General features: G+C 43.7%; 1 protein-coding gene across 1 annotated transcript; it reads right to left on the bottom strand.

Annotated features, from left to right (window-relative positions):
- Nucleotides 1–941: 941 nt before the first annotated feature.
- Nucleotides 942–14,152, bottom strand: atg14 (autophagy related 14). The gene is made up of 11 exons (XM_076166061.1): nt 13,686–14,152; nt 11,106–11,168; nt 10,961–11,003; nt 9,557–9,638; nt 8,555–8,792; nt 8,011–8,240; nt 5,402–5,519; nt 5,214–5,304; nt 4,850–4,935; nt 4,545–4,719; nt 942–2,185 (listed from the first exon to the last, which is right to left on the bottom strand). The coding sequence occupies exons 1-11, from the start codon at nt 13,961–13,963 to the stop codon at nt 2,063–2,065; spliced, it is 1,527 nt and encodes a 508-aa protein (XP_076022176.1). The 5' UTR covers nt 13,964–14,152; the 3' UTR covers nt 942–2,062.
- Between the last annotated feature and the right edge of the window lie 208 nt (nt 14,153–14,360).

Genomic DNA, 14,360 nt, shown 5'->3' with positions numbered 1-14,360 from the left:
AAAAGATTTTTCTCTCTCCATCCTTCTCTAACCTTCTCACCTTACTTCCTATGTCTCCTAATGTCTACTGATCACTTCTCGGGCCCTGGGCCCCACACCCTTGAGTGTGGGATCCAGGGGTCAGCTGTTTTTCAGCTCCATAGCTGTTTCAGGGACAGACGGCCGCCTCCCCAGAGGGATGTAGGGGTGCTCCACCATCTTCCTTGAGAGCTTTGGGCTGGGTCGGGAATTTTCCTGATTAGGGTCTGTAAAGCCCTTTGAGATACTGTATGTGATATTGGGCTATACAAATAAACTTGACATGACTTGTGAATATTGCAATGTATCCAACGATTTTTCCTTATATTGTTTGGAACACAATTCTATGTCTGTATTATTTACATTACATTACATTACGATCATTTGGCAGACGCTTTTATCCAAAGCGACTACCACCCTTCGCAGAGGGGGGAGCAATTGAGGGTGCTGATATAATTTTTTTCTATATTAATGAAGATAGGCCTAGACACTTGTAAAATAACCCTTAAATGTAGTTGTCCTTATCACAGAAATGAATAAAATGCTGAGACATGCATTTAAAAAAAATATATATTTATAAAAATTCTTATACGCTTAAAATCGAGAGGGCTTTGCGACTACCTGTGGAGCCTTAGCGACCTAGTGAGGGTCGGGACCCCCAGGTTGGAATCACTGCTCTAGAAAGAAACAAGCAATGACTAAACTCTCTTTAAGCACTCTTTCAACACTCTAGAGTTTGATAGAAGAAACACTGTTCAATGGTCCTGCATTTGCATATGGTACTTTCCACTTCATCTTACAACGATAACTGGAGTGTGGTGTGTGTGTTTTCATGGGATAGTCGGCGATAAAATGGGGGCTTTTAAGGTGTGGGACAAGAAGGGCAGGAGGAGGAGGAAGAAACATTTCTCCGAGTCTTTAGGCAAAATGATCAGCGTCTTTATTTGGGCTGCAAAACCTCCAAGGATCCACAAAACACTGCTACAAAGATGCACTTCCTCTTCTGTAGCTGCCTTATGATACTACTCTCTCCCAACCAAGATCTCAAAATTCACCAAAAACCCTGTTGTCAGTTTAGGAAACACTGAGTCGTCCACAACAACCACCTGTTCCCTCCCTCATGTCTGGACTCTTCCTTCTCAGTATGGCATCACAAAGGCATACAATGTTTCCGTGATGTGTATTCGGGTGGTAGTTTAAAAAGCTTTTCTATCTAGGCTGTCAACACAACACAGACTGCTTGCAAACCACATACAGTGTGAGTGAGAGCGAGAGAAAGAAATAGAATGTAGTGCATTAAAATGAAGTTTTTGCAGTTGTGCTCTTTTACAGAACCATTTCTGCACTGCTAAATTGAAAGTACGCGGTGGTAGTGTGTGTAAACCACTGCCTGCTTCTACCTCTCCACAATTCTGATTGGCTTCAGTGGCAACTGTTGTATCTCCTTTTGTATCACCATCACAACATTGTTATTTGTGTCCAGGTTCAGAATTGTGTTTCTTGGAACAGAGGCTCTATCATACTAATGACTAAAATGCACTAAACAAACACTGCATTTCTGCTGTGCACACAGGCATACTGGTAGATAGGTGAAGCAGTTTTATGGACACATTAAGTAGGTTAAACATCTTTAACAAATAAAATTAAATAACATTTTGAGATCAAAATCTGGAGCAACCAACAAGTACATTAAAAACTCTGTTCATTTTAAATGGCTGTGTGTGTGTGTGTGCACTGTTCATTTGACATTTAATCTTAAAATGTTAATCAAGCATCAGAATCTAAATCAATGTTAAGATTGTTAAGTACACTGAAGTTAGATGTCAAAATGCTCCATTCAGGAAACTGAGCGAGCACAGTGGGTTCTACTGAGATCTCATCTGTACCATACTGCAGTCTGGCCTCCTGACCCCAGAGCTAACACCGTCTGCTCCAAACCAGGCCAAAGTCCGGAACTAGCAAGAGTGCAGACCAGTCCAAGCTACATTGATGAGGAGAGAGTCATCCATTCTGTTTTGGTTTGGTCTGGTCCTGTCTGGATCCGTCAGCGCTGGCTGGTGTACGCTCTGAACCAGGAAGTAACGGAGGCGGCAGCAGAGGAGATCATCCCTCCTGTGTTTGCCGATGGCTGGGACACTTGCAATGCACTCTGGGATAGATCCATGGTCTAAATGAGGTGTGTGAGAGAGAATATGACATTAGTGACATGTTATTGAGTTGAGATGTTCTTGTAGTTTTATAGAATTCAGACCTTTATGGTGAGTGTGAACATGCAATTGCTCAGCTTAACGACTCACGACATTCTGAGTAATAACTGTCTAATACACATCGGAGACAGAGGAAGACATTGTGCCACAAAACATCAAACAAAGACATAGCACGGTGAGTCCACATGGTAAAGTTGTAGTTTGATGATCTCACTGTGTCCTGCTTACAAAACTGGTTAGTTACTCATGAGAGCTAAATCAACATGTTCTTACATCCTGAGTGTGACGTTAGTTCAGTTTGCACTCCCAATAATGTAACACCTTTAATACACACTACTCACAATAGTTTTCATGCAGCAACAATGCCACTGTTGCTTACACCCACTTTGAAGTTTAAATGAACACGGTTCAATTTCGTTCTTTGGCTTTAGTAATCTGAGCATGCTGTGTTTTCTCTGAGCCTTAATCCCAAATTTGTTCAATATACGTTTGTACCAACAAATACTAGAAAATGTCACTGTTGCATCACAGCAGATAGACAGAGGTATGCTGTAACCTTCATCAGACCTAAACAATTACCATTAACATCACACGGTACATCAATGTTTTATTTTTATTCGAATAAAAGAAACGGACATTGGAGGTTGACATTGGACACGTACATTGAAACAACCAATGTTATTATATAAAGAACAGAGATCCAAACAGAAATTTAAAAAAAACAATACCTGCACTTATGAGATTGGACCTGAATGAATGAGGGACATCGGTCAAGTGCATGCCAGAGGTCATTTTGTCACAGAGAGGTGGGGGCTTGGGCTTCTCCTTGTTTTCTAATCACATTTAAGATCATTTTTGTTATTATTTATATCTCGATGCGTTACTGACACGCGTATCCACGGATACAGAGTTAACACAGCTGCTGCTATTTTAAAGCGCATAATAGATGTGACATCTTTGGATATGGTTTATAATACTAGAGGCCCCTGTTGGTCACGACCTGGAATAGCTTATCAACAAGTCACTTCATAACATTAAAGACCTATAGTAAGACGCAGAACGTTTCATTAACATAACATTTACTCTGTGGCACTGATTGAAGCACAGGATGCACTTTTTGTCTTTGCCAGTTTTCTGTAGGCTAGTGTCCCTGTCTCCAGTTTGTGATTAAAATAAGTATAACTTCATTTGAGGATCATGCTACCAGATCCAGCCTTTGAATTAAATGCAGAAATCTCATTGGTGTGTGTGTGTATGATATAACAAAGGTATACCAGAGGATCAATGCAAACAGCAGCTATCATCTGGCCTATTTTTCAGGCGAGCCACGAGCAAATTTGTCATGCCAGGCAGGAAGTCAGACACAGGAACAGCACAGCTTCAGACTGACACTTCTTCTCTATCCTGGGTATTCATTCAGTGTTTACACAGAAATACTCACTAATGTAGTCTCCCCAGAAGTAGACATACATGTACAGTTGTCAGGAACACATCACATTATAAATCTACGAGTCCGTTGTGTCCTCGCCTCTTCCACGACATTAAGTATGACAAAAAGTATGACAGCGATACCTGTGCGCTTTTACTCGTGTGTCTTTTCAAAGACTGAAACTGCTTTGTCACCATGCAGAGAGTGAGCTAAAGGAGCAGCTGCCACCCCAGCAGCCTGATGAGACTCAGGGCATGCATGAATACAAACTGCAGTGGAATGTTGAACAGTTTTTCCCTGTGAAATTTCATGGTGACATTTTTAAAAAGCAATGATGATGCTGTCCCATATCCCACACACCACATAATCGGAAATAGGCACACAAGTTAGCAACTGGCTAACATAACCTTTTTGGAATTTCAGGAAACATACATGAGCACAACGTGGCGTGGGAACAGAGCCGTCTCTGACAATCAACCTCCACACAAATCCAAATTATACTGTCGGATGTTTACAAAACAGAGGGGATGAGAACATGTAGCTCGGCAGGAGAGATGTTTACACCCAGCCTGTACTCTGCACAGTGAAGCCAAGCTGTCATTTGTTCAGTGTGTGTACCATTACCAGCAGTGGCAGTGCTGCTTCCAATTTAAAGTGATGTTTTCTCAAATCAACCAGTGTTTTTTCAGACCGCTTTCATTAAAGAAAGCCTCTGAACAAACCAGGCAGTGATCATGTCTCACTTTCCTGTGTTGTGTGTGAAGTCCATCATTCTACATGGCTTTAAATTCCTTCATGCTGCAGTTTTGATCAATAAAAGGGGAATTGAGCAGCACACATAAAAACTGATCAGGTGCATTCAAAGACTTTAGTTCTTTCAGCTGTTGTACCTGTGATGGGATGTCACAGAATCGTGGGCTGGGCACCGTCTCCCAGTCCGTCCCCAGATCCGTCTCCTCGTCTGTCACGGCCTCGTCTCCGCTCTCCTCAGCTGGCCCCGCTGCCTCTGGCTCCACAAACTCCATCGACTCCTCCAGGTCAGCACTCACCTCAAACGGACCCGTCCTGGAACAGACAAGGGTGGAATGCAGAGGGAAAATGGTCAAAACTCAAAGCAGAGGTCAAAGGTCAAACACTTAACCAAGAAACAAGTTCAGCCCAAGAGTGTGTCGAAAATACAGTTGTAGCTCCTTACCTGCCCAGGTTTTCATTTTCAGACGAAACAAGGAACATGATGTTCCTGAGAGTGTGATGAGGATGGAGGTTCTCACTGTCAACCAGCTGGACACACACCAACACAAATCCATGCACATAGTTAAAGGACACAGAGTATTTTCAAAACTTCTCTGCCGTCAGTCAGTGCTTTAATTATTCAATGAGTGGATAGGAAAATTAAACAAACAATGACATTTGGTGGCCTTCACACATTCTATTGCCAGACAGAGAGTTGGCTTCCAAATGAACCTAACCCTATAAAGACATTTAATAGTCATGTGTGACCCTGTAAGATACAAACTGATTGGCTGCTGCAGAGGAAGAGTTTGGGGCCTTCATGTTACCTGAGAGAAGCACAAGTGAAGGATGTTGGTGTTGAGTTTGCTCAGAGCTCTGGTGAAGCGATACCGGCTCAGGTTCTCCCCGCAGAACTCGCTGAGGAACAAAAGAAAAGTTAGCCTTTCAGAATCCAACACACCCTGATACAGATGGGAAATATAGTGGATGTGGTGCCTGTGCGTGTGTGTCCTACCTGTTGCATAGCTTCTTGGGCAGGTTGACATCCAGAATGTGAGACAGGATGCTGACGAGCTGCGTGGCGTAGCATAGCGCTGCACTGATGGTGTGGGCTGGATTGATGTAGTCCAACACTGGAGGGAGAGAGCACATATACCATAGTTAGTTACACGCAAACAGCTGAAATACAGCGCCTCCATATTGACTTAGGGCAGCATTGGTATCAGGAGGGAGCATGACATCACAGCTCTTGCAATTTGTCTGAACTTCAAAGTGAGAAAACCACCGGCTAAACAGCAATGGGTGGGCAACCTCTGGCTCGCGGGCCATATACGGCCTGTGAGACCAGGTCAGAGTCATTGAACACAACAGAGCGTAACTGTCATCGCATGTCGTACCTGCCATCAGTGATTGACAGGTAGCAGAACATGGCGACGAACAAATGAAAAGTGAATGCGTAATGTTGTTCTCTCCAAGACAAATGGATGAATGACTACTTTTGTGGAAGTGAAAGGCCTGTGTGCCTGGTTTGTGGGGATGTGCTGGCTGTTATGAAAGAAAGTGAACCTTGAGCGTCATAACAGCTTGAAACATGTTAAACTGGAGGAGCTGAAAGGACGAGCACGCTTGGATAAAGTTGCCGCTCTGCTCCGGAGTTTGCGTGACCAACAAGCGGGTTTTCCAAACTGAGCTGACTGGGACAACCCAATGCATGCCAGCTTCATGGGGAGTGAGCTAAAGGTTCATACCTTCATGGAGATGGAGGGGAAACCGGTCGTGGAACTCAGTGACAGCAAGTGGTTTGATTTGGCTTTCATGGTGGACATTACCAAGTACCTCTCAGAGCTGAAGATCAAGCTCCAACGTCCTACCCAGCTTCTCAGCTCTCTTTTCTCAAAATGTGAAATCATTTGAAGCTAAGCTAAAGCTGTGGCAAGTGCAACTGGAAATGGGAATCACTTTCCTACTCTGCAAGAACAAAAGCCAGCTGTGCAAAACGCCTCCAAGCCTTTTGGAGAGAGGTTCCAGGACTTGAAAATGAAGTGAACGTATTTGCAACACCTTTCAACGTGGAACCAGCTGATGTACAAACTCCATCTACATGTGGAGGATTTTCCTTTCTGAGGAGACATGCACTGAAGTTAGCATCACTGTTTTGGACAACATTCAGTTCTTTTCAAAACTGACTCTTGCAAAGACTCAGCTCTGCTCAAGACTGACTGAGCCAAACCTGGACAACCACACGTGAGTAGCATCTTCATCACTGCCACCTGAGATCAGACGCCTCACCAAGGAGAAAGGGTCAAAGCCATCGCATTAGGCCAGTCTGATAGAATAATGGTGAAGAGTCATTACAATAATAATAAGTTAAGATTTTTCTTATACATCACCTTCCACAATATAAAATGCTGCTAAAACAACTTATCAGCAACTTAACATCAGCAAACATCATCAAAATGGCTCTCAATAGGAAAAGGGTTCCCCAGCCCAGCTTTAGAGTCAAAGGTGAGTCTGCAGAGAGCAACATCACAGCATCTGTTACTCTGATGTAACATGGATAACAGGGCTAACAAAGGGACATACAGTATGGAATGGACACCTGGCTCGTGTGCATTATGCAGGGAAACTGTGCCTTGGAAGGACAAAAGCTTCTTGACTTAAGATTAAAAATCACTTAAGTAAAGATAAGAGACTTCCTCTTATAGTTCTGCATCACAAAGACAACAGCCATGTTTGAAACACAATCAGCTGCGACTCATCCTTCCATTACACAGTCCACATGACACATTTACATTACATACATACATACATACATACATACATACATACTCACACTCACTGTGCTCAGTTCATTTGGCAAATTAAAAGATATTGGTATCAACAATAGTGGCCCTGCATTTACTTGGTATCAGATCGATACCAAAGTCTGGAGTATCACACACCATATATTACGAGCAGACGCTTTTATCCAAAGCTCCCCCCATTACAGAGGGGGGAGCAGTTGGGGGTTCGGTGCTCAGAGGCACCTCGGCAGGGACTCGAACCGGCGACCCTCCAGCGACCCAAGCAGAAGCCCTACCGACTGAGCTACTGCCTCCCCACTACTTCATAGAATATTATAAAATGGTGTCCTGTCTTCTGGACTGTTTTGAGTTTAGTGACAGACGCACTTCAGGGGGGGGAGAGAGAGAGACAGAGAGTTCAGCAGTGAGAGGGAAAGTCAGTGAGTCTCTTGTTGTTGCGTTGGGTGCGCTCCCAACCCGGGAAAGGGAATAAACTTGCCTTTCTGTTGACATTTACAATGTCTCGGTATTCCTCTCTAATAGAAACAGCGTGTTGATCACGTTTGCATGTTGGGAATACAGAAATTAAATTTAAAAAATGGAAGAAAGGGCAAGAAGTGCAAGAAGTGAGCATTTTGGGAATGTATGCAAATGCTTTTACAGGTAATTAATGTAAGTTCACACTGGGCCGTATGTTTAGCATACCGACTACTGCATATTATGATGCATACGAGTTATCATGTTAACAAACAGCATGTGACAACAATAGCAATGGAACGCTTGTGAGCATATAAGCATGACGCCGTCTGTTCTCTCTTGTGAACACGCCCTGCAACTTTACCTGGACCCTGATTGGTGCTTTTCTCCTCCACCCAGCTGTAGTAGGGAGAGCAGTCTCCATTGCTGGGCAGCGTGACTGCCGGCCCTGTGATGCTGATGCTCGTCTCTCCGTTCTGATCGTCCCATATCCAGCGTCCTGAGAGGTAGGTGGTGCGGCGTGCTTCAGCTAGCTCGCTGACTGTGCTGGAGGTCAACGCCGGGTCGCACTCCACCACCACATCTGCAGGGTCTCTGACAAACAAACACAAGGGGAGCAGAGAGGTTAGTTTCCTGTTTCATTGTACTGTTGAACTATTATCAGCACAAAACTTTCATTGGGTGTGTTGAGGTTCCATTTTTCAAGCCTTTTGTGATGAAGTTGCAGCCGTGGACCTTTAAACCAAGGCTCACTGTTTAACAAAGACCTAACAATGGAGACTATGTTGAGATGAAGCCAGAAAAGTGGAATACATTCTTTAAAAATCGAATTATATAATAATAATAATATATAAATCAGTCAAAAAGCTATTAGAAGTGTGTGGTGTGTGTGATGCTAGTGTACCGACCTGCTGCCCTGTTTCTCCTCCTGCGTTGGGAAGATGAAGGTGGTGAGCTCCAGGATGTGCTCTCTGCGCAGCGCCCCCAGCTGACCCAGCCTCACATGCAGCTCCTTGCTGCGCCGGTCCAGCAGTTCCCCTAGGCGACGGTTATGCCGCTTGATTTTATCTCGCTTCTCCTGGTGCCGTCCAGCCCGTCGCTGCAGCCGCTGGCTCTCTTCCTGGGAGTGCAGGAGGAGATCTTTATCTGGTGGAGGAGGGGGAAAATAAAAGATCAGTCCCTCCAGCTCTCACCAACGCATGGTTTTGATCAAATTCGACAACACAATTTTCCATGATGCCGCTTGAATTCCCAGTTTACAGCGTATTAACTGCAAAGATGATCTAAATCATTTCAGGTTAAAATGGAAGTGACGTGGAAAGTAATGATGTGTAGCCACTGTTGACTGACATCAGGATGTTAAGTTTCCACTTCCTTTAAAAGTTGGTAACAGAAATATTTATACAATTCATTTGAAACATGTTAAAGGCAAAGGAGCGAAAAATACCAGACATTAACTATTAAACGTTGAACAATTTCCCAGTTTGGGATCAATAGTAAATCTATCGATCTGTTCCTTTTCTTTATTTTCATATTACATACTGGGAGAGTGAAGTCCAGAGCAGCGGCATCATTACTGCAGCTGGGTGTAAAGGGTGTGTGTTCACCTCTGGAAGCCTTCTTAAAGCAACAGGAGTGCTATTTAAACTTTGTGAATCTCAATAAAATGTGGAAAAGTTGGGATTTATGAAGGACAAAACCCTGCAAAATTTGACACAGAATTCTGGAAATGTACCGCAAAAAACAATGATTTCAATTGTAAAAACCACAAAACAAAATCATGTGGGCCTGAAAGATGATGAAGAAGAGGAAACACATGAATGTTTATCTTCTCTTAGATTAACTGTGACCGTATCCTGCTTTATTCTGAAAGGGAAATTCCTCCCTTTCCCTCCTGCAGATCAGCTCACCGCTCTTCACCTCCTCATTGCCCCAAGTGATCGCCTCCTTCAGCTGCTTGATCTTCATTTTACATGACATCATCTTCCATTGCTGGAACAAACAACATAATTAAACATTGTCCTGCATCCACAGAGCAGCTTTACTGAGAGACACACACACTAAATAGACTTATTTAAAGGAACATGTTTTAAATTTATAAATATCGACACTTCATCCCAGATAATATGTTGTTTGTTAACTGATCTGTTGTTTTCCACACACACACACACACACACACACACACACACACACACACACACACACACACACACACACACACACACACACACACACACACACACACACACACACACACACACACACACACACACACACACACACACACACACACAGAAATACTTAAGGTGTATCACTTACTTACACTATAATTGAACCAAAAATGTATTTTAATCAAGTCGATTACCTACTCAGCAAAAGACATTAATGGTGTGGACTCATTCCCTGGGGTGAAACAGATAATAAACTGAACACAAACTGAATATAAATACACCTCTACATAACTCGGCTCCATTTAGGATGCAGCGGCAGTCTAAGCCTGGAACAGCAAGCCTCAGAATATACATTTATAAAAATGATATACTGCCGTCACACTCAGAATTGAGTTCCTGCCGTCAGTTTTAGTTTTTGCCCTACTAGATCATCTCATCAGTTGTGTATGTGTGCTCTCAGATAGCACTTGATCCCAGTGTGTGTGTGCAGGTGAATTCAGAGAGCCGTCTCTGTCACAGCTCGCTTTGTGTTGCCGTTTCGTTCCATTTTGGTTTTGGTGCCAAGGAAAAATGCACCTTTAAAAATGAAGTAATTGAAATGAGTTTATTTTAGGTCAAAACATTTTGGCCACTTAAAAACAAGCATCAGGCTGTATGTTGGCTTCATGTTGCAAACTTACTTTAGTTCTCTCTAGCTCCATGTGTGTTCATTTTATGTGCAGTTGAAGGTGTCTACACAAACCTTTGTGCTGACAAACGGGTCACGTGATTTTTTTTCCAAAAGATATTGGTGGAGTGCAGCGACTGCCTCATCCATTACTGTTGTGCTTTTGATGAAAAAGGAGGCAGCCTGGGCTAAAATTTGATGTACTTTTTATTTACATAAGTGCTCCTAAATACATTTTAGTTTGCACGCATTTACTTTGGGTCGCAAATGTGAGCAAAGCACTGGCATTGTTGAGCCCTGCATACAGAATTATCTTCTTCTTCTTCTTCTTCCAGCTGATAAGGCAGAAAGAACTATCACAGCTGTACTTGTACAATGGTAAAAGAATCTTATCTACTCTGTAACATAAACGCTATCACCTGCTTCACAGTAACTGAACCAAAGACTTCATATTGGAACATTTCAGGTCAACTCACCATTTGATCAGCCTGCAACTTCTTGGCCATGGCCTGAATCACTCTGCAGACAGACAAGAGGGTAGAACGTCAACCACTGGAGTTAATTATGGAGATGTTTCTTGATGTTCATAGTCATGTCTGACCAGTCGTGCTTAATGTTTACCCCTGTTGAAGCTGCTCCTTTTCTTCTCTCAACCTTTTCAGTCGCTCCAACTTTTCAATGTATCTACAAACACAACACACACAGAGTGATGAAGCATCAGAGTCACCTTGTTTACATGAGCAATATTCCGTGTTACTGCACAGCACACATTTTCCTTTCTCAGGAAGAGAGGTGACAACTTGGGTCATTAAGCTGTATTAAATAAATTACAATCATTTTACAGTAAAGTGTGGCCACACTGTAGTAATCCTGTCTGGCCCAGCGTGGAAACTGGATACTGGCTCAGCTGCTTCTGATACACATTTCAGATTCTCTTGCTGTCTACTACAGCAATACAAACAAGGGGTTCCTAAAATGCTTAAGTCACAACATTGCTTTGATGAACAGACAAGATGGTGGTGTGTGTATATCACGAGGCTCAGCGTCTGACTACATAGTTTTCTCCTGTGTGTTTCTGTGTTGTTGTGGATCAAACCCACAACAAGGACCGTCAAGATCTGGTCCGAGGGTGCTGATTCCATTCTCCAGCAGCAATTCCAACAAACAGATTGGAATGTGTTCTCCGCTCAGGCCACCACAGACTCCCTGATTAACATTGACATTCTCACAAACTGTCCTGGATCATATCAACAGGTGTGTGGACAGAGTGACATCACTTAAAACAATGAAAACTTTCCCCAACCAGAAGCCCTGGATGAACAGAGAGGTTGACCTTCTGCTCAAAGCCAGAGATGAAGCCTTCAGGTCTGGAGACCGGGAGGCCTACAGCCCAGCTAGGGCCAACCTGAGACGGGGAATCTCACAGGCCAAACATGGCTTCAAACTGAAGGATGAAGAGCATTTCAACTCCTCTGCCCCCGGGCGTATGTGGCAAGGCATACAGACACTCACCAGCTACAAACCACCCAACACTGTGCCCCCTACCAGCTCCACCTCCCTCCCTGACGAGCTCAACCACTTCTACGCTCGCTTTGACCGGGTAAACAGGGAGGTATCGCCAAGGCAGATCTACCTCTCAACGATCTGCCTCTCACACTCTCCACCTACGAGGTCTGTTCCATCCTGAGCAAGGTGAACGCCCGGAAGACAGCTAGCCCCGATGGAATACCTGGGACTATGTATTTAGTCAAATGACACTGTTTCAATCTTGTGAATAAGAAACATAACCAAACAATCACTGCATTATTTATCGGATATTAAAAGCTTTCCTTAATTCCCATAGTTTTTTGACAAGGTACATTTTATTACTCATGACTCTATTCCTGTATAGTAATATACACTACACTACATTACACTACGATCATTTGGCAGACGCTTTTATCCAAAGCGACTTACATTACATTACCACCCTTCGCAGAGGGGGGAGCAATTGAGGGTTCGGTGCCTTGCTCAGGGGCACCTCGGCAGGGGCTCGAACCGGCAACCCTCCAGTTCCCAAGCGGAAGCTCTACCCACCGAGCCACTGCCTTCCTAATATCCATAACTTCAAACACAACAGAACCACTTTCCCCGGTGACAAAATTATTATCATGTGTGGTACAAGTAATTAGTTTGTGGGGCAAAATCTTTGTAAGAAATCTATTGTAAAGTATACTGCTGCTCAGAGAAGGAGATTCCCCTGTTCCCCTGTAATGACCTACACAATAATTTAGTTTTAGAACAAGACATTAACTTGTGTGAACAAGATCAATACGATAAAGTCACTAGCTTAGCTTGATTAGTGTACATCCATCCTTTCGCTATACCTTCCTAGCCTATTAAGGGTCATGGGGTGTTGGAGCCTACGCCAGTGGTCATGGGGCAAGAAGCAGGGGACACACAGTCTTTAAGTAGATAGCTATACAAACCTATTTACACTTATGGGCAGTTAACAGTTTCCAATTTACCTTGAGAGGTCTGGAGTACTTGCAAATTTTACAGCAAAGGGCCTAAGTTGGTATTTGGTCCAGTTTGATCCAGGACCTTCTTACTGTGAGGCAATAGATATGCAATTAAAAATAGCCTTTAGGGCAGGGGTGGGGAACCTTTTTCCTATCGCAGGCCATTTTGATGTTGCCATTAGCCGGCAGGGGCCATACTAAATTATTGGACAAAACTTTTGTTGACAACACAAACTTTTTCTTTAGCGCCCCCCCTTACCATATAGATCAGAAGTTTTTCTGGGGGGGGGGGGGGGAAAACAATACGAGGCTGATCGGTCTGATGGGGAGGGGCGCTCATTCTCCTGCAGTGAGACAGGTTCCACTGGAACCACTGCTTTAGGGGGTTTGAGGTCAGGTGAGGGTTTTTTTAAGGGTTGTTGTGTATCTGTTTCTGAGCTGCTGAAAAATAACTTTGAAAAACAGAATTAAGAAATGGCTAACATTATCTCTGACTTTGAAACAAAAACAAAAAAAACGTATTCATCCAATTTCACAACTGAAATGCATTTGGCGAAATGTGATATCAAAAACAAGAGCATTAATCCTCTGTGTGTCGTACTGTGTCAGACAGTTTGGGCAGCTACAGTTTATGCATTGTATGTCAGGTTTGATTTGAGAAGACACTATTATAGGTTTCACTCTCTGTCACCAAGCGTACCTTTCGGTGTTTCTTCCATCGAAGTACACGAAGTCTCCGGCCTGGACGCAACGGGCACAGATGAGCCTACGGCGGGCGGTGTTGCACAGGGGGCACCGCTCCACTGCAACATATAGACCCTCTGCATCGTCCACTGACTCCACCATAACACAGCCCGGGAAGGGGAGCGCTGTGTGGTGATAATGGGAGCGGAGCGGCGGCTTTCCCACGATTTGAGTGCCGTAGGAGTAAACAGCTTGGTTCGAGCTTAGCAGGGGCGATCCTGCTGGGGACGTCATGGAGCAAACAGCTAAGCTAACGCAAGCGCTGACCACGTAATTTGATGTAACCAGCTAGTATAGACTAGCGAATAACGGTACCTTCTTTGTTGTCGAGGCTTTGAGTTTGTTTTCCGCCTTTGACAAACAGCTAAGAGCTGAAGTGTTTTGTTGTGCGGACGATGAGTTCGCTACTTCCGGTTTCATACGTAGTAGCTTACGTAGTTTATGTATCATGGACTAGTGCACGTTCCCTTACGGATACGATTGGTCAGTTGGTGTCACATGACACAGGAACCTCCCAATTCAGGCGACATAATTAGACTTAGACTTCTTAGACGAACTTTATTGTCGTTGAAGCTATACACATAGTGCAAATGCGAACGAAATGAAGTTGCAATTGGCTCAAAGGATAGTT

This window comes from Genypterus blacodes, unplaced genomic scaffold, assembly GCF_046128005.1.
Source record: "Genypterus blacodes isolate CSIRO-AG114 ecotype Tasmania unplaced genomic scaffold, CSIRO-AGI_Gbla_v1 ptg000154l_1, whole genome shotgun sequence".
In the NCBI taxonomy this organism is placed as follows: domain Eukaryota; kingdom Metazoa; phylum Chordata; class Actinopteri; order Ophidiiformes; family Ophidiidae; genus Genypterus; species Genypterus blacodes.
The sequence above is the reverse complement of the archived record's forward strand: the minus strand, read 5'-3'. Positions and strand labels throughout refer to the sequence as shown.

Coding starts and splice junctions, on each gene's coding strand:
- atg14 (XM_076166061.1), bottom strand. CDS start 13,963: ATGACGTCCCCAGCAGGATCGCCCCTGCTAAGCTCGAACCAAGCTGTT. Junction 8,793..9,556: donor CAATGAGGAGGTGAAGAGCG/GTGAGCTGATCT, acceptor CTCCTCCACCAG/ATAAAGATCTCCTCCTGCAC. Junction 4,936..5,213: donor TTCACTTGTGCTTCTCTCAG/GTAACATGAAGG, acceptor GTGTGTGTCCAG/CTGGTTGACAGTGAGAACCT.